This window comes from Diadema setosum, chromosome 1, assembly GCF_964275005.1.
Source record: "Diadema setosum chromosome 1, eeDiaSeto1, whole genome shotgun sequence".
In the NCBI taxonomy this organism is placed as follows: domain Eukaryota; kingdom Metazoa; phylum Echinodermata; class Echinoidea; order Diadematoida; family Diadematidae; genus Diadema; species Diadema setosum.
Window position 1 is genome coordinate 35,805,741 of NC_092685.1, and position 25,399 is coordinate 35,831,139.

General features: G+C 40.0%; 1 protein-coding gene across 1 annotated transcript in view; it reads left to right on the forward strand.

The window, feature by feature from the left end:
- Nucleotides 1-804: 804 nt before the first annotated feature.
- The window catches only part of LOC140233453 (transient receptor potential cation channel subfamily M member 5-like), a 36,044-nt gene continuing 11,449 nt past the window's right edge, over nucleotides 805-25,399 (forward strand). Inside the window, exons 1-10 of the mRNA XM_072313604.1 lie at nucleotides 805-878; nucleotides 8,394-8,559; nucleotides 12,132-12,312; nucleotides 20,197-20,372; nucleotides 21,189-21,417; nucleotides 21,790-21,937; nucleotides 22,929-23,131; nucleotides 23,895-24,001; nucleotides 24,516-24,650; nucleotides 25,208-25,258. Of these exons, the coding sequence (XP_072169705.1) occupies nucleotides 805-878; nucleotides 8,394-8,559; nucleotides 12,132-12,312; nucleotides 20,197-20,372; nucleotides 21,189-21,417; nucleotides 21,790-21,937; nucleotides 22,929-23,131; nucleotides 23,895-24,001; nucleotides 24,516-24,650; nucleotides 25,208-25,258 (1,470 nt within the window). The remainder of the gene's footprint in view (nucleotides 879-8,393; nucleotides 8,560-12,131; nucleotides 12,313-20,196; nucleotides 20,373-21,188; nucleotides 21,418-21,789; nucleotides 21,938-22,928; nucleotides 23,132-23,894; nucleotides 24,002-24,515; nucleotides 24,651-25,207; nucleotides 25,259-25,399) is intronic.

Sequence of the window (25,399 nt, forward strand, 5' to 3'; positions counted from 1 at the left end):
GGGGGGACGCGAGTTCCCCCCCCCCCTTGTTCTGCCAGCCCTGAAACCAAGACACGTATAGACGTGTACTTGTATACTCGATTGTACATTTTCGGTTGATATTCGATAGTCCGAAGGTTCGTTAATCCGAAATTGAAAATATACCAAAACGGTGTAGGTATAAACACGGAAACAGGCAAATTATGCTCAGTCTGTAGGGAGAGGTGCATTCCAAAGTCTTCTGTTTCTGTCATAAACGAATCGTTCTTTACCACGGTACATGCTCGCCGATCATGACGCGGGAAAGGGGCGAGGAACTATACGGGGTGTTGCTGAGATCTGTAAAAACCATGGAGCAAAAAGTTAGTGCAATGAACAGGGGTTAATAGGGGGACCAATGTATGCTGTATTCACAAGTGTGTGTTTTTTTTATTATTTTTATTTTTGTACCTCGTGTTTGCTTTCACACTCCGAGAGGAGAGTCAAGAGAGTCAATACAAATTACACTAATTACACTTATTAGAGCGAGAACTGGCTGTTTCCGAACTCGGCTTGCTTGAAGAGTTCCGTTGGGTTGATATCCTTGTCGAACATTGTGTACTGTAGCGGTACTTTTCCAAATAAACAGGGGAATTCTAGCATCTGAAAATACGACCCTGCTTAGGCCTTTTTTGTGTACGTGTGTAGTGAAGTGTGTTTGTTTTTGTGTGCACAACTGAATTTTCTAAGGACCTCCCTGCTTGTGTGTGAATATATGATATTATCACACAGTTTCCTGTGATTTGAAACTTACAAGGTTAAAACTCACGAGGTCTACCTGGCGGCATGGGTAGAAGGACGCACCGACTGACTGCCGTAAGCACGCGCACCCGCTGGGTCTATGCTTACAAGGAAGTACTGTAAGTAGTAACCTTATAACAGTAAAGCGTCATACTGAGAGGATTCAGGTCCGCTATTACATGCTGAAATGACTTCTATCAGAAGAGTGATTTACACACAGTACCACTGGTGGCTAAGGTGAATTTTGTCCAAGGCTTGTGGCAGAAAACAGGTGGGCATTGAATAATGGCGAAAAGAATTAAATCTTTATAACTGTAGGTCATATAGTGCACGTTGTATGTTTCTCACGTTAACGATTGGATAAGTTCAAGCTACTCTCTGGGCATTGACCGCGTTCTCTTTTCATACTAAGGCATATAAAGGCCTACTATAATCATACTCTATTCATACTTATACCTATAATCGTGCTCTATTCATACTCACATCTAATCAACTATTTAATATCATACATGTAATCACTTTACATGATATATTTATCGTGTGTGTGTGTGTGTGTGTGTGTGTCTTATGTGCGTGATTTCTCTTTCACGGCCCCCTTTAGTGTGATGACGTAGCCCTTGAGTAATACACTTTTAACATGCGGTGTGAATAATACGAGGTTGCTTCATGCATGCTCAGTATACCCGCATTTTGTGTATACTTTGCATAGAGGTATATAGACAGGATATTGAATTGCTAACGCTGTATTCCCATATGAGCCTTGTAAACCTTAAAGGCGGTCAATTTAGTTGAAGTACAATAGCTCTAATGCATGCAGGCCTACCCAACAAAGACTTGATACTCAAACTCGGTGTTAAATATTGGCAACATTACATTGGTGAAAGCTACAGACAATCTCTCATTGCATGAATATCTAAATCTGTCCTAGCTTTGAATGACGCTAAATTAATTGCCTAAAAAGTGAGGGCACATTCAACCTACTAGGCACCCCTCATTAGATGCGTATGTTTTTTAAGTTTGTAATTAAGTGAATTACATTCCTACAAATTGCTGATAATCCACCATTAGTATGAATACTTTAATATATATATATATATATATATATATATATATATATATATATATACATATATATGTATATATATATATATATATATATATATATATATATATATGTAGATATATATATATATATATATATATATATATATATATACATATATATGTATATATATATATATATATATATATATATATATATATGATGAAAGAGCACTTGACTAACCGCTTTCAGAAAGCAGGGGGAATTATTACTAAATTTATATAGCACGTCAGTATCAAGTTGATGGAATGTGTAATTTTCACCAAAAATGATTTGTGTGTGTGTGTGTGTGTGTGTGTGTGGAATTCTCTTTATATTTTTTATATTGTCCACAAATGACATCATACTCTCTTGTAGTCTCCGTATCCAGTCATTACAGCACCAAAACTTTAAAGAATTAATAACTTTTGCATCGATTGTCCGATTTTCCTCAATTTTTTCACTATGTGTTTTACTAATGTTGCTGCTTTCGCTCAATCCACATTGCTCTTTGGGTTTGGTTTCCTTTAATCTCAATGTCGATTTCAGTATAGGAATAATGTTATATAATATATGTAAATTTCACATGAATTTAAAGGCAGACAAGAGGAGTGGAATATTAAGATAAAAATATATAGTATGTTTATATATTTCATTTAGTAATGTGAATATAAACACGAACATGTTTTATTTGTATGCAAGACATTTTGTACTGGTTTTTTTTTTCCAAGTGCATAGGGAAAGAAGACAGGTATTGCACAGTAACCTTTGAGTGAGTAACAGAATTCCATGACAACGCGCTCTCTTCTTGTATAGGGCAGCGCGGATGCTGGCATCCATTCAGCTCCAGCTCTTACACCGTGTCGGATCATGAAACGATCATTCTTCTGAGGAAGAGAAGTTTCCATGAGGTAAGACAAATGAGATGAACTTGAATCTTAAGAATTTGCTGAGACACGTTTACCATAGTAACGGAAGACGGAAATGTGGTATAGAATCAGCCTGTTTATGCAGGGGTATTGATGACTAGAATGGAAGCCAAACTCACTTCTCTGATCCTATAATTAGGAAAAAGTCATATTTGTCGGTATTTCTGGTAACGAAGTGTCAATGTCGTTTAACAAATATTGTCCGTCATGTACATAGTTATAGGCCTCGTAAGAAATTGGTAAGGCGTTACAGTCTCGTGCTTATTTTAACCATGCGCATTTTGACATTTGAAGGTAACTGGCTTTATCAGACAAAGCTATACAATGAAGTATCATGCTTATTCGATGACTCTGCAAAATCTGCACGACATCTTTGCCACACGTAATCAGTGTTAGATAGGGAGACCGAAAGAAAAGATCGACATTCTAAAAGTCACATACATTCTAGATGAGCCACACACCAGCACCCAAAGTTATCTGCAGAGCGAGTCGAAGAATAATCAATTCATTTTTATGCAGTTACCCTCTCAGAAACGTTAGTTTAATGTCAAGAGGGGCGATCGAGTCGTGAGCTAATTTCTCTCTCCTCAAACAAGGCATAGGCACAGCGTGAGAGCATTGTTGCCCCTCAGCATGTATACAGCACTTGGTCTTGTGCATTTGCGCGTGAGTTGATTTTGCGTGCTCCGATTAATGCAATACATCTTTCGCAGAGGCACGTCCCCAATTTGTACAATAAATACAGTAGCTTGATAAATATTTCCAGTGCAAGGTCATTATCGGAAACACTTGTTTGATGGGCCATTCTCTTTTAGTGTACCAAGGCTTATGCGTCACCTTAGAGTTGTATCAATCATGTCAATGGTTGACATTTTGAAAGAACCCGTGTACAATTCATATTGTAGTTTAAATGATTACAATGTTTGCAATAATTAGTATGTATCTATTTTATGCGTTCTCTCGATCTCTTCTTCTCTTTCACACACTCTCTCTCTTAAAAGAACTCATGGTGGCTGAAGACCGTTTGGAATCGGTAACGACTATTGTTTGGCTGCCATAAAATCTGACGACACGATTCTGTCGTTGCCATGGCGACTAGCTGCTGCACAGGCAGCACACATAAAGACAGGGGAGAGATTTATACAGTGGATAGCCAGCAAGGACAGTCTACGATTGTTGCGTGAGTAACAGTGACTACGATTGTGATTATGATTTTCATAATGATTAAATCAATGATGAGAATGCCAACTAAATTTGAAGTACAAGGATGATATTCAAATTAGAAATACAAGTTAAAAAAAACCCAGTTTCATTCGGTCCACACAGATTATAGTAAATCAGACTAAATTCTCTGCAAATAAACTTCAAGAGATGTTATGCTGGTTGGCATTGAGAATGAAAGGAAATTTTAACGAAACGTGATATGAATGTAATCAGTGACATGAGGTCGTTAAATCAAGTTAAACTTTATTATCATTTATAATTTTAGAGTACTTAAGAAATGTATACAAAATTCCTCAATATTTTTAAATGAAATTGTGTGATAACATTTCCTTGCCTTCTGGCTGACATGACTTCATTTTGATCACTCCAGTAATCATTTCAATACATCATTACGACAAGGTTTCACCATTGTTGTCTCCTCTGTTCATTTTCACATTGACTTCTTTACCTTATTCTCTGTTACAGAAGAAAGTGAAATGTATGTTTTTGTCGAAAAAATAAAATAAGTTTGAAGTGAATTGAAAAGAAAATTTTTCAGAGTTCAAGTGCTCTTTCAATGTCACGCAGAAAAAGCTGAGTTTTTCACTCTTAACAAAACAGTGTTCTTTCCTGTCACAATATGCCAATTCACAGTTAAAATCTGAGCATGCGCAGATAACTGTCATTGCAGACATTCTCCTGAAATTGCCTTGTTAAACCGAGGTAAGTTGGATAGGTATTTATGAAAATCATGTTATAAATGTTCCCATATGAACATTAACAACATGAACGTGTAATCACAAACTGGATAGGTCTCTATGAAAACCATGTTATAAATGTTCGCGTATGAACAACCATGCACTTATCAGAATGCACAACTGAATGTGTATTCTACCAGTCAAATTAACAGAACATATTCAAACAGCACTACTATTTTCTGCTTGGCTATTTTTAACTGCTCTTCTTACAGAGTATAGCATTCCACGTTTGGTAAAGTCTGTGGTTCCAGAGGTCATTGCAGACTAGTGTTAAATGTGAAGTGGCGTATTGATGACATTGATTTAATTTCACAAGAGTGGACTATACTACTATAACAGTGAAGTATATTTGAAGGGTTTGTTTGCAAAAACCCATAAGTCCATTTTTGAAGATTTTGAAGTACGATCTCTGTCATAAAGTACAAAATGATACCTTTTAAATGATATATTGGTCACTACATATTATAAAGGTATATTTTTGAAGTTATGGTCAAAAGAAGCAAAAATTTTATTATTCTCTTTATTTTTCTTGACCTTTAGTCGCAAATATCTCCATTTGGCAAACATGGACTTATCGGTTTTTGCAAACAAACTCTTCATTTTCTCTGCATTTCTTATTACAAATATATACAAATGAAAATTTTCGAGAGCACTTATAGATAACATTTGAATATCGCGCGGTATCGTTTTTCACGATAACCCAATCCAAAACAGATAAACCTGTAAGCAATAATGATTATGTTAAAAGTACCATTCCATGTTTAGCCATGCAGGCCTGCGGGGTGTTGTGTCATGTTGCCCAGTTTTAATGACTGCGAGATTCAATATTCTTCTATGAATTTCTGATTAAGCGATCTTCTATGGTTAAAATGACTCAACGAACAAAACTTCAAACGGAATTACTTCCCCCAAACACTTCATCCAAATCGAAGCCGTCTGAAGTGTACAAATTGTTCTACTTGGAAAAAAAAAAACTCTCATCACTCGATAACATTATGATTTGAATGTGGCAGTAGTATTACTTCTACATACTTGTTGTTGATGTTGTTTTTACTTTAGGAACAGCTGTTTCTGCATATTGCCTTGCGTTTCCAATAATACTATTATGTACTTATACTGGTTATCTGCCAAGTACGCAGAGGTTGTGTGACAAACTGATCCTGTGTCGTGTATATCAAAGAGGGGGTTGGGTGAATCACAATACCTATCTCATAGGTCACAACAAGTGAAACTCATTGAAGGCTGAACATACTTAAGATTCCAACTTGCCAATCATCATTGTGTCTGAGTCTGCAAGACTACCGCTTTAGGAACAAACTCTTCACTTCCGTGTCACGTGCGCTTCGACGCTGTGAACTTCAAGATTAGTCACAGTTTTCGCGCTCTTATACAACTTAGCGTCTGATTAGTGGCTTCCACACGTTCGCTAGTGTGGTTACCATATAGCTGGCATGTGTACAGTGGTTGCTATCTTGAGATTCAGGCTCTGCTACCATCCCTTTGCACTGTATGATGAAATGGATCCCGATGGCGAGCTACATCATTATGTTTTACCAAGGAGGTTGAAGAGATGGAGTCACAACAGAGTTATTCACTTTGATCTATGTTCGAAGCCGCCGCTCAAAAATATTTGAAGCATGTGCCAAACAGGATCTGCCGCGCCGATACGAAGACAATTGACTCGTGTCTCATTGCATAATCACCAGCCACTTTCAAAGGAAGATATGTCTTTGTGATGGTAATTACTTTTCGCTATCCCTTCTTATAAAAGCTAGGTGGTAGAGACACGAGGATGCGCGAACAGAAATTGAGGAAAAAATGCTGAAATGAAGATGAAAATTACTCGACTGGGCATATGTGGGCACTAATCTGATATAATATCTATCAATAAAGAATTATACTTGAAGATTATTACATGTTAGTTTCATTTGGGGAAATTAAGTCGAAAAGTTATAAAAACAGCTTTCCAAGATTTTAAACATTTTCACATAATATAGCTTTGATTTACACTTTTGCGCAAATTTCTGAACGGAATTGACTTTTGTTTTACATGCTTTATTATTAATTGAAATTTCATTTCATTTAATAAATAAATAAGCAAAATATGGCCAACATTATGACAACATCCAAAGTGAATCTTCAGATTACTCAGCAAGACGGCGGCTTGGAACATCGATCATCAAAGGCACAAGTGCACCTGTGGAATTCTTTTGTACATCAATGGAAATCTGACAACTGTTTGAATAATTACAGCCAGTTGGAACTCCATGTATAAAACCTCCTTGGTTTTACAGTCGACAGTACTTGGAACACTTTAGGAAGAGTGTACAAAGAGTGAATATCCATGATGAACCACCACTTTTAACTCCACACGTTTTAAGCAGCTATGAACTAAGCTAATTAGATGTAAGATGATTAGCCTATAATTATGTATTATGTCCAGCATTTCTTAAAACTCTGCCTGGTCGAGTGTTCTTCGTAGTTGCAACTTAGATGTGCAGTTGGTGTTCTTTAATTCTCTCTTCACTCTCATCTCCCCGCCCCCCCCCCCCTCCGTGTTTCTATTACTTCATACATGTGGTGTGTTTTTTTTTTCTTCAATGATTTCTTTCTTTTCTTTCAGCGCAAGTGCTTGCCAAAACGTTGTCATTTCGTGTACGCACCTGTTCTTTTATCGTATTTACTTTGTGCTGTCATGAAGGCAATTTAAGAAATTGAATGAATAAAGGATTATTTGCATTTTCATTGTAATGTCCAGACTGGATTTTCTGTAAATATTTCTTCACTGTACTATCAGCTTAGGGCAAGAAGTAACTTCGAAAAGTGGGACCATTCAATATCGTGGTGCTTGGCTTGTGTGTTTAGCATTGGTCCGAGAACACATAATAGGGCCTATAGCACAACTCGGCTATAGAAAATAATGATTACCATTCCAGAGCTGCTTATCATTCACGCTCCAATCCATTTGTTTACGATTTCCAGTGGGCTTCCCTCTGCATTTTTTATGTTTTGTCCAAGCATGTTCCTCAACACTCGCATTTTTTTTTTAGTTTTAATACAGAACCTCTCCTAGTATAGAATTAATCTTTCTCTTGGTGAGAAGTGCTTGAACATTGTTGTTTAAAAGTGTGGAATAAATCAAATAGTGTTCAAGAGAGCCCCCACCCTAGCTGGTCAGAAGAGGATCCTCAATACATATATGCTATGTCCGTTTCGATTGATAGTGTACACCTGCACTTACAAACATATGCTGAAAGGTATACTTTACAGTCTATACTGTAGGCCGTAGTATGTCTACTGCACTTTATAGTCCAAAATAGCCGAGTCAAGTGCTCTAAATAATCGTGGTTATCATTATAACGCTAATCTATTTAACAGTAGCAGTAATGATAATAATAATAATAACAACAACAATAATAATAAATGATAATGATAGCAATAAGAATAAGAATAATGCATCTATAGTAATACTTCAACTACTAATAATGTGTTAATGTTTTTATTATTGATATCATTACAATTATGATTATGATTAACATTTCTATTACTACCATACTACTACTATTACACTGTACTATTATTGATATCATTATCATTATCGTCATTGTCACCGTAAGTATTATCATCATTATTGTTATTTGCATTACATTACTGTGTCCCTAGGGAGGGTTCGACTAGTGCACCAGTTGAGGATGTGGCGATGGAAACAGTGCTCCAGAGTTACACCCCTACTCCCGAGCCTCCTGCTTCGTTTCTCACCAGTAAGATCCTCTACCGCAAAGAACTCGACTCCGGGCTACGAACGGGCAAGCGATGGTTGAAGACGAGGGTAGGCTACAAGTCGTTGGGTTCATTTCCGTAGGAAATTGTTTATGGAAAGTAATTCCTAGGTCCGTACTATGTAAAGGAGAGCTATCCTATGGTTTAGACGTATAGGTGTGCTTCTGATCCTACCAGTAGACTTCCCCTCCACTTAGATAAAACACACTCAGACTCAAATAAGCAATTCAACAAACACACATTGTCTAATAATGACATCATTATTACGTATGGGGATACGAAATAGGTAAAGATTATAGTCACTCTCAGAAAGAGTACGTAGCCAGCACTCGCACTCGAAAACCTCAATCATGAAGTGATTTTGCCACTGTAAAAGGAAGTCAGAAAGGAAGTCAGAAAGAAAGCAGACCCTCGTTATTAAGGAAATATATTTTTGAGAGGTTCTGAACAGATTTCAGGCTCAAAGACCCCGTTTACAGTGCGAGGCCGGGCTCGGCCGCGGCTCGGCCGTGGCCGAGACCGGCCTCAATTGCGCGGCCGAGCCTCGCAATTTTGTCCGTTTACACTGCTGGGCTCGGCCGCGCTTTTGATTCAAACCTTTCAATATTTTGTCGTAGTGGCGCTCTGCTTGTAAACAAATGCAATTTGGTATTGTCTGGTTTTCAGACCCTTTGCCAAATGAATTCCGTGGCGACGAAGTCGCCGTTCGGGCAAAGGCCTTTGCCGAAGGAAAGAATCCTTTGCAGGACAAAACCACCTTAAACTATACTAGTTTTCGACGTTGAGGGGGTTAATATCCTGAACAGCGAAAGATACAGGCAGAGGGTTTGGAAGCCAGACTAAAACTGGCCGCGCAATTGGCCGCGCATTTGGCCCAGTTTGCGTTTACACCAAGAAAAGGCCGGGCTCGGCCGCGGCTCGGCCGCGGCCGAGACCACCTCCAGAGCGAGGCCAAATGCGAGGCCAATTTTGGCCTCGCATTTGGCCTTTTGCGCGTTTACACTGAAGCGGGGCTGGACTCGGCCGCGGCCGAGCCGCGGCCGAGCCTCGCACTGTAAACGGGGTCAAAGAAAGTATGGTGAATCAATTTTCTGCAGGTGGTTTCCGTTGAGCTGGTAATCTCGTGCGAATTAACAAACAGCACTAAACCCTAATGTCATCCAGCAATGTTCGATATAACTAGTCAAAAGTCCAATTGCAATTGAAGACATGTTTTGTGAAGAGTCCCCCTGAAATCAAATGTTCACATTCGACACATCACTCTATGTACACCTCCAGACTAAGTCTGTTGTCGGTCGTAGAAATAACAATCATCTTCACTCTGCACATTTTATTTGAATATTTTCAGCTCGGATGTTTGGCACTACCGAATAAGTCATAAAATCCCACCGCAAGTAAAAGTTGGCAGGCTTTTGTTTCTGGCGTAGTGTATATAACAATCATGGATTTTTTTTTTTTTTAATCGAATGAATCAAGTGACTGGTTTGATTGAATAACTGAATATGACAAGTCAGTCTTTGAAGCAGAGTGTTACAGTCTCCACATGCAACGGTGGTTATTATGCGTTTAAAATTGATTTAGTCTCACAGTTTTCATGAGTTTGTAAATTATTTCCTCTCTGTTCCAAAGGTGCATTTTTACCTCAGCTGTCCTTTGACACATATTATAGCTCTCTTGTTCACTTCATGCTAATTCACAACACACACACACACACACACACACAAACAAACAAACAAACAAACAAACAAAACAAAAACAACAACCTTGGATGAATTGTCACATGCTTCCGTGATTAGCCTGAACTTTCAGTCTGTGGCCTTCGAGAATGACGTCATCCTCACAATAACACGAGAGATTCATTGCGTTTGACCACGCATTTGATCGCGCCAATTATTTGTTTACGAAATTTAGTCACTACCACGAACAATATCTAATTCTAACAAAGCTGCTATGAATGCCGTTACCATAGGAGAGGGGAATTAATAGCAACAACCCTTATTGGCTTCCAACAGTAACGTTTGTACCACATTGTCCTCTCTGGACGAATATGTTTCAATCATTTGTGTAACCTCGATTAGGTTTGTAATGAATGACACGTGTAATAAGCCGCATCCTTCTGCTCTGAATAATCCCAGACTCGGTCCTTTAGCAACGAGGAGCGACCTTTTCCTTTGAGAATAATCATAATCATTTTACACTGCTTTGTGTTGATATTAGACCAGTTTTAAACGACAGGTTATATTCACATTAAAATTTTTACAGGAATATACACTTTGCAGTAAGGAGATACATCAGAGTATAAAAGAAGTGTGGAGTGAGTCGAGATAAGAGCTGGGGAAAGTCGGTGTTAAGCGGTCACTCTAACGTTGGCTACAAGATTCGTTATAATTTCTATGGAGGTTAGCACTAATCATCAATACTCATTATCCCTCTCATCCCCACTTTCCCCTCTACCCGCACATTATCACACACACACAGAACACACACACACACTCACTTATTCTATTATGCCCCGCGGCATCATGATCTGAACCAATCACTTGGCACTTACTATTCTTTCTTCAATTTGCCTGTACGTAAGTGTTGGGTACCTACCTCTATGTAAATGCAATATGTTACGTAATGCCCGCAGACACTTATAGAATTAGTGGACATTAATTGAAACTGGACTTCAGTGTTTAAGCAAAGAATGATCGTGAAATGTGCACATTACCACGTGACAAATGAGTCTGACTAAATTGGATGAATATCACATCAGAGTTGACCGAAAGATTATCAGGCGACTCACATTAATTTTGCAAGGCCAGGTTGGAGTCTCCAACGATTGAACCATCGTCTTATTGCATCGTTTCAAGACATGTTGCCCCTACCCATAATACGTATATGTATGATATGATAGACCCGGTTTCCGAATGCAAGGAGCCCAAGTATTTATGGCATGATCGATTCATCGAACCTTGTGCAACCAAGGAGGATAGAAAGAGAAATGCGTGCTGACTTCACAAAAAGAAAGAAATATTTTGAAATATTTTGGAGTCAAACCCGTACTAAAGGCCAGAATTTTTGTAAGGTTCCGCCGTACATTTTCTCCACAGCCCCGGAATTTTTATCAGTACCCCGTCTCTGCTGCTCACTCGGTCGATAGCCACAAATCTCATTTGCTGTGTTTAAAGATAGAATGTTTCTTACCTCACTGGTTTAACCGTTTCCAGAGGCACATTTTTCACATCTAAAAACGAATTGTACGAGCGAAAGATCACTGCGTTTATCTTATCATCTTGTTTAGTTTGTATGTTTGCTTGATGTTACAGGTTTCCACCAAATACCAAACACACACACACACACACATACACGCACACACACACACACACACACACACACACACAATGAAACAGGACAAATGTATCGGAAGTATTTGATTGCTATGAATGGCGTATTACTTGGCGCGTTAACAATTTCTGATGCAAAGTTTATACCTATATACCTCTCATTTCCTGCAAGTCCATTTTCGAATAAGGGATTTCCCCTTTCAAATCGCCCCTCTCCTGATCGTCGCTGGACATTTGACACAAAGTACTGTCATTACAATGACGAACCTTTCCCTCTATCTCCATCCGCTAGTTCGCCCTGGTACCAACCAACGCGAATCCCAAGGACGTGGTGAACTTCTTGCTGGAGAAATGGCGACTCCCGAAGCCAAACCTGGTTATTTCTGTGGTCGGCGGCACCGCAAAATTCCACATGAACATCAAACGAAGGGAAGTGTTTCGTCTGGGCATAGCTAAAGCTGCTGCCACAACTGGTAAGTTTGTGACTACACCGGAATGAAGTAATCGGACGTTTTGGTGACTTATATAATCACAGTATTTTTTTTTTAAAGATGAGAATACATGATTAGAAACTTATATAGGATTCCTCGATCAATTAAAAACTTTCTCCAATCAATTTAACGTTTCGAGCAATCAATGTCGTCCGACTTTCTTCCGATAAAAAAGCGGAGTTTAAAATCGTCTTTGGGCGCTCAAAATCAGCAACTCTGCGATCGAATTGCAAATTGCTTCAATCACTTTGACACTATAAGCAATATTACGGCCTTCGTCATTCAAATTCAAATTTTGTCATTCAAATTCGTCCATGCCTAACATCCGCGCCCCTTCGGTCATTCAAATTCGTTAATGAGAAAGCATATTTGAAATAACTGTGCACTCAACTTGAGAATGTGAGGTTCACACCAGGTGGAAAATCAAGATAGGAAGGGGATTCGGGAATTCTAGTTCAGATCAATACTTTGCCTTGGTGATATTATGCTCATTTGACAAAATTAATACATGAAATATTTTCCTTTTGCTTGTAAAATCTGGGAAAATGTGAGAAATCTGAGCTTTTTTATGCAAGTGGTGTTTTGATTTCCTAAGGGGCCCTATGCCCCTATTCTCCCCTTATTAATCATGAATGTACTTAAAATCTTATTTGTGTAATAGATCTGTATAATGTTGTTTGTCGGGAGTAGGTTGATGGAAAAATTGTTTCTAGGTCCATTTACGCATCCATGAACTGGACTAGACTAGTAAAGTCTATTAAATAAACCCTTACGCCTTCATCCGTTCTGTGTTTTGAGTTCTGTAAAATTCCATTTCATTACACAAACTTGGGGCTGACAGGCAAGATAGTGTACTGAACTGACAACACAGACAGAAAAAAAAATGACTGACCATCACCCAGCTCGCTTCCAATTACGCACAATGAGGACCGACGCAGTATCATTGCGGCTTTTGAATACAACAAAACCAGATGAAAACCGACAAACTTGAAATGGAGGATAGACTTGGTGTCAAGAGCCAGACATCAATATCTATTGTTGCAACATTCCTTCGAACAGGGCGAAGAGATTAACTCCCTCAAGGTGGTAACAGGAATCCCAAGACTGACGACGAGATGAAAGAGTGTTTTCGTTAAGCTTTGAATGTCAACCCCTTAGCGACCCTCGAACAGCTGAAGACCGACTTAGATTTAAGTATCACTTCCAAACAAGGCCCAAGTGCATGACTAACAGTATCATCACAAGTTCTTTTAGATGGGATGCTGTACACATCCAAGCTGGTGGAAGATGTCCCGCGACAATAAAATGAACAGCGAGTGTTAGACAACAGGTCGGTTTATGGAGAAAAGAGGGGGAGGGGTTGTAAACCTTTCTTCATTGACGGACATAGATACAATGTATATGGACTCGTCGAACATTCGGACGGCTCGCTGAGCCGTGAGTGGACAACAAGGGCGGAATCTAGCTAAACTTGACCTTAGCATTAGCCCCTGATGTCGTCTGGTGCATCACACCATGGCACAAAAGACTCACCAGAGAAGGCTTCGAAGATTATCTGCCTGATACAGCCCGATGCTGCCAGGAGATCTTTCAAGAGGACGATCACTTGTTTCTCATTTTCGACAACGCCCGACCACACATCAACCCCAGACTACTGAAGGGAATGAACAACATCATCCTGAAGCTGTTTCCGCCATAGCATGGGCGTAAATCCCGGGGGGGGGGGGGGATGGGGGGGATATATCCCCCCCTGAAATGGAAGAGGGGGGGGGGGATGGCCTGTACAATCATCCCCCCTGAAATTTGAGAAAAAAATGGAGGAAGCAGAAATGTGATTGTATCAATTTTGGCATATTGCATGACGTTCGTACGCCCGCCTTCAGACAGGTAACAGAGCTGAACAGTATTTTATCTTGTAGGATCATGGAGCTTTGGTAGCTCCATGGTAGGATAATGTATACATAATTTTCTCAAGCGCTCTCTCGCTTCGCTCGCTCGCGAAGAAAGTAATATCGACATAAGGTATGGTCCAGACGTTGACAAAGTCAAATAGCATAGGCTTACATGTAAACATGCTATGAAGCGAGCAACTCGGGACCATCTGCAAATTATGTACGAAAACAAACAAACAATAACAAAAACTATACCGCCATAATTGACCCCCCCCCCTCCATTTCCTGAATCATTCCTGAAACGATGATGACTCTGACACATCTATGGGCATACCCAGGGATGATGTGGGGCGTCGAATCTATCTCGGGGGGGGGGGGGGGAGGGAGGGGCATTTGCCCCGCCCCTACGGAAATGTTGGGGGCAGACAAATCTTTTGTCCCCCAAGCAATTCCCGAGATGAGGACAAATCTCGAACTTTCTTTATGGAAAATTGGACAACTACCGCCAGAATTATGCACCGGATCGCTGAATTGCAATCATAAATATGCAAAAGCTCCGCTACTGGGTCCTTTCGATAGACTTTGTACACTTTTGAGATTGGCGTTTTATTTCCTTATATTTATCAAAGAGTGTGCAGCAGATCTTTCACTTACAAAATCTCCCTCATATGCAGAGGCGTCGATGGAGGGGGAGGGGGATGGTTCCCCCGTAGAAGTATTGGGGACAAACAGATCATTTTGCTCCTCCTCGTAACTCCCGAGATGTGGAAATGTTCTTACTTTTTTGATAGAAAACTGTGTAAATATTTCACCCAAAAATGGCTGAATTTCAATTTTGAAAATACAAAATCTCCCTCGCGTAAAAGGGGGATAGGCCTAACCCCTCCCATACCCTCCTCGTTCAGTCATTTCTACTTAATACACTTTAGATTGACAGATTTCAAAATGTTTCATCTAAAGTGTGCACCAGGTCTGTTACTTCAGTTTAAAGAAATGCAAATGTTCCTTGGATGGGAGGAGATATACTTTCAATTAACGGAGGGTCCCCCCTCCCTAAAAAAAAAATAGTATACACTTCTGTGATTGAAATTTCCCCAGATTACATCATAAATGTGTTTACGAGATATTTGTTGCTGCCAGTAATTGCCAGCAGTTGCGCCCGGTACGCCCCCATCCCTTAATTTCCGAAGCGAAAAAAGTACAGCTACAAACGGCAGTTTTTGAATTGTAAAATGTCAAAATTTTCAAGCTCGCTCGCATTTAATTGTCATGCCATTCTCCTGATGTCGCTGCCGGGTAATTGCCAGCAGTTGCACCCGGTGCGCCCCCCCCCCCCCCTTATTATTCAAAGCGAAAAAAATATAGCTACAAACGGCCGTTTTTGGACTGTAAAATGCCAAAATTTTCAAGCTCGCTCGCTCCGCTCGCTCGCATTTAATCGTTATGTCATTCTCCTGATGTTGCTGCCAGTAATTGCCAGCAGTAACGCGCCCGGTGCGCCCCTACCCCCTTAATTTCCTAAGCAAAAAAATATAGCTACAAACGGCCGTTTGTGGACTGTACAATGTCAAAATTTTCAAGCTCGCTTGCTTCGCTCGCTCGCATTTAATCGTCATGCCATTGCATTCTCCTGATGTTGCTGCCGCGTAATTGCCAGCAGTTTGCGCCCGGTGCCCCGCCCCCATAATTTACAAAGCGAATAAAATATAGCTACAAACGGCAGTTTTTGGACTGTAAAATGTCAAAATTTTCAAACTCGCTCGCTTCGCTCGCTCGCATTTAATCATTATGTCATTCTCCTGATGTTGCTGCCAGTAATTGCCAGCAGTTGCGCCCGGTGAGCCCCCCACCCCTTAATTTCCAATGCAAAAAAAAAAAATTGGCTACAAAAAGCCGTTTTTGGACTGTACAATGTCAAAATTTTCAAGCTCGCTCGCATTAAATCGTCATGTCATTCTCCTGATGTTGCTGCCGGGTAATTGCCAGCAGCTGCGCCCGGTGCGCCCCCCCCCCCCCTTTATTTTACAAAGCGGAAAAAATATACCTACAAACGGCACTTTTTGGACTGTAAAATGTCAAATTTTCAAGCTCGCTCGCTCCGCTCGCTCGCATTTAATCGTTATGTCACTCTCCTGATGTTGCTGCCAGTAATTGCCAGCAGTTGCGCCCGGTGCGCCCCCACCCCCTTAATTTCCTAAGCGAAAAAATACAGCTACAAACGGCCGTTTGTGGACTGTACAATGTCAAAATTGTCAAGCTCGCTCGCTTCACTCGCTCGCATTTAATCGTCATGCCATTCTCCTGATGTTGCTGCCCGGTAATTGCCAGCAGTTTGCGCCCGGTGCCCCGCCCCTATAATTTTCAAAGCGAAAAAATATAGCTACAAACGGCAGTTTTTTTGACTGTCTAATGTCAAAATTTTCAAGCTCGCTCGCTTCACTCGCTCGCATTTAATCGTCATGCCATTCTCCTGATGTTGCTGCCGGGTAATTGCCAGCAGTTGCGCCCGTGCCCCCCCCCTTAATTTTCAAAGCGAAAAAATATAGCTACAAACGGCAGTTTTTTTGACTGTCTAATGTCAAAATTTTCAAGCTCGCTCGCTTCGCTCGCTCGCATTTAATCGTTATGTCATTCTCCTGATGTTGCTGCCAGTAATTGCCAGCAGGTGCGCTCCCCCCACACCCCTTAATTTCCAAAGCAAAAAAATTTAGCTACAAACAGCCGATGTAGTCATTCAATTATCTATGAATATTTCTTTTTCTTACTTGTTTTTTGATAGGAAAAAAACCCCAAATTTCACCAAAAGTGTGCACCAGATCGCAAAATTTCAGGTCTGAAAATGCCAAATTTTCCTCGTTTGGGAGGGGGATACCCCCCTCCCACACCCTCCCCCCGCTAGGCCGCTCCGCTCCCTCGCACAGATATTCAAACTAAATAGCTACAGGAAAATATCGGTATACGTTATTACATACAAAGAAATGGATATCCTTATTAGCATTTTATTGAATTTATTTGGGCATTATTCAGGGCTGCGCTACGTTTTTGAAAGGGGGGGGGGGGTGTCAAAATCGCCTGTCAGTCAACAAGAAAGAACATCAAAAGATAAGAGAAACAACAACAAAAAAGTCTTCATACTTTTAAGGTCTGATTTTCCGCCGAAAGTCGGCTGACAAGCAAAAAACAAACAAACAAACAAACGAACAAAAAACAAGAACAAAAAGTCTTCATATTTTTGATACCACTTCCCTCCCACTTTGCATGGAAAAGAGTGGGACATTTTGATCCCTGTAAAGTATGTGTATGTGGGGGGGGGGGGGGCAAGCTTCTCCACCCCCCCCCCCCCCCCCCAAGGGCTGCGCCGGTCCGGTTATGGGCTTGTAATCGTGGTGATGGTGACTATCACCAATCATCCCCCCCCCCCCCCCCACTCCACAGTACGGATTTACGCCGTTGCGCCATAGATCCCCTTTCCAGAATCAGGTGCAGAACATGCACTCCACACATGTAGGCCCACTTTCAAAGCTCAGGTCGAGAAAAGGCATTGCTCGCTCGTCCAGAGCGGCAGAGAAGGGTGGATGATACAGAGGCGGCACGAGAGGAAGACATCAATCTTCAACCGTTGAGGCTGAACCTACTACTCCAGGTCGGCCGACTCTCGATCGCCCCCATCACTGCACAAAAATGCGGTCAGTGGTACCGACACAGTCAGACATTCTTACCACTATGTATAACAAGACAAAACATCGACGGATAGACCTGCAGATTGTACTCACAGAAGACCCTGTACTGATATTAAAACGGGGACATCTAGATCATGCACGTTTATGGGAGAATATGAAACTACGATGATAGAGATGCTTATATGAATGATAAAATGCCAAAAAGATACGCACGATAAACATCTACAGATGGCTTGTATGAAAGGATAAAGTGAAAATAAAGAAAACGAACATGGAAAACAAAAGAACAAGAAAGAAAGCAACTCTTCATGAATAAAGACAAAAAAAAAAGAGAAGGAAATGACACAAAAGAAAATGAAAAGAAAATGAAGAAAAAATGAAAAAGAGAATACGAGATTAGATTGTAAATCATTTGCACTTCTTGTGTATAAATGCATGTAGAATCAAAATGTTTAATGTGTCCACATACTCAATAACACATTTTGAATGAATTAAGCAGAAAATCGACTTCCTAAAAACGAATTAGACTGCTCGAAACAAGTTCACCTGCTGTGATTTCTTAATTTGACTTCAGAAATTTCAATTTCACCGCATAGTAACGAAACTGAAATCCTATCAACACTTTCGATCGCTCAAAAAGAAATTGCGTGCTATAAAACGAAATTGATTTCCTATATAACACTTTTGATCCCGTAAAAACGAAATAGCTTGCTGTTTGTGTTGAATTGAATTACCGACAGACACGAACCCTATATAATTGTTGAATTTGAATGACCACTTTTACGAATTTGATTGGCAAGAGTTTGAAATTATAAACAGGAAAATCCTATATTATCCGTCTGGCAATTAATGATAGAATCTTTGACCGTCTTTCGTATTGTTTGTATTCTTATGTTTACTTGGGCGGGACTTGTACGAAATTTTCCTTTGTCATGGATGCATGTTGCTTATAAAGTGAAATGTCACCCTAAAGGAGGTACACACAAATACCTCCTTGGTCAACGTCTTTGGAAAATGTTGTCTTGACTGCATAAGGTTATTTTTGCAATTGTTGACCATGAATGTATTGCATACGAATATAACCATCTCCATCATATTTACGTCGATGTAGGGCAATTTGTCAATCAGTTGCAATGAAAACACCTCGACGGAAGAATTTTCATGAATTTGAATAACAAAAGCAGTACCCGCTGCATGCTATAAGGATTAGAACCAACACTTGCTGTCGGGCGAAAGCTCGGTGGTCTAGTGGAGATGACGCCTGTCCGGTGATCAGGAGGTCGTAGGTTCGAATCCTGCTCGAGTATGTACGCCCATGATTTTTTATCATGGCTACTACTAAAACACTGATCAATTCAGTGCTTATTTACGTCGATGTAGGGCAATTTGTCAATCAGTTGCAATGAAAACACCTCGACGGAAGAATTTTCATGAATTTGAATAACAAAAGCAGTACCCGCTGCATGCTATAAGGATTAGAACCAACACTTGCTGTCGGGCGAAAGCTCGGTGGTCTAGTGGAGATGACGCCTGTCCGGTGATCAGGAGGTCGTAGGTTCGAATCCTGCTCGAGTATGTACGCCCATGATTTTTTATCATGGCTACTACTAAAACACTGATCAATTCAGTGCTTATTTACGTCGATGTAGGGCAATTTGTCAATCAGTTGCAATGAAAACACCTCGACGGAAGAATTTTCATGAATTTGAATAACAAAAGCAGTACCCGCTGCATGCTATAAGGATTAGAACCAACACTTGCTGTCGGGCGAAAGCTCGGTGGTCTAGTGGAGATGACGCCTGTCCGGTGATCAGGAGGTCGTAGGTTCGAATCCTGCTCGAGTATGTACGCCCATGATTTTTTATCATGGCTACTACTAAAACACTGATCAATTCAGTGCTTATTTACGTCGATGTAGGGCAATTTGTCAATCAGTTGCAATGAAAACACCTCGACGGAAGAATTTTCATGAATTTGAATAACAAAAGCAGTACCCGCTGCATGCTATAAGGATTAGAACCAACACTTGCTGTCGGGCGAAAGCTCGGTGGTCTAGTGGAGATGACGCCTGTCCGGTGATCAGGAGGTCGTAGGTTCGAATCCTGCTCGAGTATGTACGCCCATGATTTTTTATCATGGCTACTACTAAAACACTGATCAATTCAGTGCTTATTTACGTCGATGTAGGGCAATTTGTCAATCAGTTGCAATAACCATCTCCTGTCTGTCATGATGTCTGTCTCTTTGTTTCTATCTCTCTTTGTCTTTATGTCATATGTTGTTTGCATGAACAGGTGCATGGGTTATCTCCAGTGGACTGAACCGAGGGATAGTGAAGACTCTAGGCGAGGCACTGAGGGACCACGCTGTGGCTGCAGGGGCTAGGAGAACGAGAGCCAAAGTGGCCGCTATTGCCATGACGTCACTGCGAGACATTGAGGGTTTTCAGGCATTGATCGACGGTGCACAGGTTGGTTTGGTGGATTACACTCCTTAATTCTTTGGTTGGTTTCCGCAATTAAATTTTATCGCTGTTGCATTTGCTGACCGATTAAGTTGAGGGTGCTATGACATGATATTAATTTCTTTATTGATAGGTGTGGTGTAAAATAAACATATAAGCCTTTATAACGTATATATATATATATATATATATATATATATATATATATATATATAGTATATCATATATATCATATACATAAATATAAACCTATCTCTAATTCATGACAAAATCAGTCATTACAAGTATTTACGTTGATTATTGATGATTAACAGTTATCTAATATGTCATAGAGTATACTCGTTGGTTGAAATGATCGCTAGCAGAAGCTTAAGGGCATGTCAGGAAATCTGCAGCTATAAGTTATAAGTTGTAAGTTATAAGTTGAAACGATCATATTTTGGGTATTCGTAAATAAGAGATCTTTTTTTTTTAAATGAAATATTCAGCATTCAGTTTGCCAATCTTTTAAGATTATCACAAAGCTGAACCGTCTACAAAAAAAAAAAGAATCAATCCACATTTCCCTCTGCATATAGATTACGATTTATATCAAAATTCGGATAATTTTCATACAATAATCTTCAGATTATACGACGATACGTGTATGTCTGAAGACTTTCTAGGAGGGGTGAAAGCTTTCGAAATGCGAACGGTTCCAGATTTCAGCTTCAGCATTAAATTAGCGTTTTCCATATAATCACTTTATGATTTGTTCTATCTCATTAATTGAATTTGAATTCGGCCTCCTTGGCGGGGTACATTTTTCTCTCCTACCCCTAGAACGACCGCCCGGTGGTGTACGGAATAGGCTCCGAGGCGATGGCCGAGCAACGAATGCTAGATCCAAACTATCCCTACGCTCTTCTCACTACGGATGGTGGTCAAGGGTCAACCCATCCCGACAGTGGCGATGGTCCAGGCCGCCTAGACCAGCCGGGTTCGGAGATTGAACTGCGAAGTCTCGTTGAGCAGGAGATAGCTATGCGCAACATCACTCATAGTAACAAGGGTGAGGGCACCAAACTTGCTAAAGCTGTCTCCCACACTCCGTTTTGTTGTTGTTATTATTATTTTTTTAGTACCTGTAACATTACTTTTGTGTTCAAGGGTAGGGGAATTTGTTGATTTATTGATTACCTAGCTGATTTTCCATATTATTCCTCATATTTCTGTTCATCCTTGTCGTAATCTGTGTCTTATTTTTCTTTTAATTACGTACATATTCGTTCTCTTCTCCGATATCCTCATTTCCTCTTTCTTCCCTTTTCTTCTGAATTTTTTTCATCACATCATTCCTGTTTTGTTCATTTTTTCCGCCTTCTGAGCACTGATCATTAGCCTTTGTGTGCCGCTGACTCTGACTCTAACTTGATCACTGCAGCACGAGTACCCATTGTCTATTTTCTGGTGAATGGCGGGCCGCATCATATTCGAGCTGTACACAGTGCCGTCACGAATCGCATCCCCGTGCTCGTTCTGGCCGGCTCGTATGGCTGCGCAGACGTCGTCGCAAAGGCCTACAAGCTCGGGTGAGTCACCGGCTTACCTTTCTTTACACTGGAGAGGAAATTAGAAGTAACCCATTCTTCAAGATGTGATAAAGTCTGATGATTATGAGGACAATGACTTGGGAATACAACTATATTTGTATTCATGCTTATATCATTTTTATGTCTATGTTCTCACGCTTCATGTACTGCTCAATCTGAATAATAATTGTTGTACCGACTCCGTCTCACAGCATGAATGCCTTCTCATTGCTGAAAATGTTTTAAGCGTTTAGTTTTTAATACTAGTAACGTTCAGACGGTGATCGTTAACTTTGAGGATAAACTCATAAGCAACTATGGGGCGCCAAGTGTTACATGGTCTCTTTCGTCACGAAAGCGGTCATTTAATTTCTTTAAAAAATGCCATTTCTGGACAAAAATTGTCACTTGTCGACGAAATGACCGATTTCGTTACAAAAGAGACCATGCGACACTTTGGCGCCCCATACTTACCTCCGAACTTATCTTCGAAGGTAATGATCACCGTCTGAACGTGATTAATGCCAGACTGTGCTGATATAATGAAAGAATACAAAGACACAGAAAGAATGGAATCCTATCGGAGTAAACTCATACGTACGAATCTGCCGCCACAGGCAGTATACAGCTGGGTGTGTGTTCATTGATAGGTTGTCAACCCTAGCCAAGAAGCACATAATGGGACAACTTGACTGTGCGACTGCGATGTAATTTGATAGGCATCTCATTTGCGTCAAATCACAGGGCTTCCACGAAATGCCGAGTGTTATAAAATGATTATGACAAAATAACATCTAAAGCCTTTTGAAAGAAATCGACTTTTAATACATTGTAATGCGAAGAAAAAAATATCAATTTCTCACTGGTCTTACAAAACATACAACCGTTTTTAAGGATGCAAAATCATCCTATCAGTCCTTTCTCCATGTGTTTTGTTTTATATCATATTTTTTAACATAACTCTCTGTGCACTTTCTACGTGTCATAACAGTGTCGAGGACAAAGCAATGCTGCACGACATTATGACCAGCGAGTTCAAGACTGTCATCCCCGCTGACGAGTCAGCTGAACTCCTTGCACGGCTTAGCGATATTATCAGGCAGCGGCATCTCCTCAACATCTACGAGCTCGACAGCGTGGATGGCTCACCCAACATCGACATCGACGAGGCCTTCCTCCGAGCGCTCCTGAAAGGTTGGTTTCATAATCGTTGACGTGGAAGGACTCGGGATTGTAGTTTCGAAGGGGACATAGATTCATTGCCGGCGGAAGAAAAAAAAAGAGGAAAAGAATATCACTGGAACAATCTTATCGCATCTTTAAGTTGTTAATCAATTAAATGCAAATTCCTGTTCCTTCTTTTAGACCATCAATAGCCAATAACAATATGATGACAAAATGAAAAGAAAGAAAACAAGTGAAAAGCATTGTCGTTACTTTGGCTGGCGAAACCAGGCAATTTTTCAATACACAATTTTGTCCACTGCTCTGTGCAACCTGGACACTTTCGTCGCAGAGGCCGCGGAGATTTTTTTTTTTTTTTTTTTTTTTTTTTTTTTTTAGTATGAGTGTTTGTGTGTGTGTGTGTGTGGGAGGGGGGTTAATGCTCGCACGATATTTCTAATGCTCATTAGTTTATAATCATATACAATCATGTAAGCCTACATACATTTAGAGAATGTGGATGATGACAATGATAATGAATATGTCCGTAGTTTTAAGATGGTGGAGTACGATAAAGCGAACAAAGTATTATGTACCTAAAATTTAACTACTCCATCATTTTTTACAAAGATAAGTTTATTCACCTTCCAGTAAAGAGTAGGCGAAACATCTACAAAGTCCATGCAAAAAAAAAAGAAGAAAAAATATTTTCTGCTTGTAAGCATCGCTATATCCGCTGTTACATATATCTGACATTATTTCGAAAATTTCTGTTGGTTAAAAAAAAATCCAGGATCACAAGGTTCTCGGCTGAAAAACCAACTACACATGGCATATGCAGTGATCTGGAAACGAGTTGAACTGGCTCAAAAACAACTCCTGGCTCAATACAAGTGGAAGGTGTGGTTTGGATCCAGAACGGATTTTTGCATGATTGATGATAGCAATTGAAAATTCGCTCTCACAAGAAATTTCAAGAAGAAAATGGATTTGTTAGTAATATTATTCGCTTGTTTGATCTTATTTACATAATGTAACGCAAAGTCACTTGCTCAAAGTTTTTGAGTAATTTTATGACTGCAAAAGTGGGAATACTTGGAGTCAAGTAATGACTTAAAGGTACAACATTGTTTCATGGTAATACAAAATGAAGACAGTCTTCTTGTTATCCAGTTTAAGAAATGTACCGATATAGTGTACAATTCACATAATTAATTATTTCATTAAAATAAAGATTTTTTTTTTGTTTTCATGAAATCATATTGAATGACGTTTGCAGTTATCTTATCAACACTATCGGGGAAGAATATGAACGGTAGATAGGGAAGAATCTCTAGGATCTCTAGAACTCAAATTGGTGCACTATACGCTGTAGGAAAATGTCCAAATCTGTCCCAAATTTTGTTTGCTGCAGTCGTCTGACCTGTCCGAGGCGCTTCGAATGGCGCTGGTCAACGACCAGACAGACTTCATCCGACTCTTCTTGAACATCAACATCAAACTGGACAAGTACCTCCACGCCGGCGAGCTCCGGAGACTGTACAATGAGGTGAGACGACGAACGTGTGGGATTGGTCACACCAAACACAGACACTAGTCTAACTTGACGAAGGGGCTCTGGTTTTTATGCAGAAAGGATAACATGATATACATACACGGGAATTATAAGGCAGGCAAACCATGTTTGATTACAGAGTGGTTTTTCTTCAGCCTTGATATGTTTGCTTTATCCCCTTCGTCTATCTCTTCCTCTCTCCCCCTCTCTTAGTCTCATGCTACATTCCTTTTTTCACTCTCGTAATTTCTTCTTCTTCTCTTCTTTTTTTCTTTCTGCTATTTGTCAGCAGCTTAAGATGTATAAGATTTCTTTATAGGCTATTATTTAATATGAATTTGTGAACTGACGGAAGCATACATTGATTTGACAACTATAAAAGCTTAAAAGAAGTTTGTTTGACATAATCATAGATTGTATTGTAGTGAATTACCCATTTTGTGCTAAAGATCAGCTTCTGTTTCTCTATTATCTCCTTATTGTTTTTCCGAATCATGTTTAATGTCTATTTTCTTTTGATTTGTGTTACCATTGTTTCCCCCAACTGCTAGGTGAACGAAGACTCACTGTTGTACCGACTGCTAAGAAAGAAAAGCGGAAGTGTGAGTACTTGATCAAAGCAGTTATGAATACTTTGACTTCCCTAGTGATATTACTCTAGAAATTGATTCTACCTCTATGGATTAGTTCTGCTGTGGCCATTTATGATAATGCGAATAGCCGCTGTTAAATACATTTTTTGG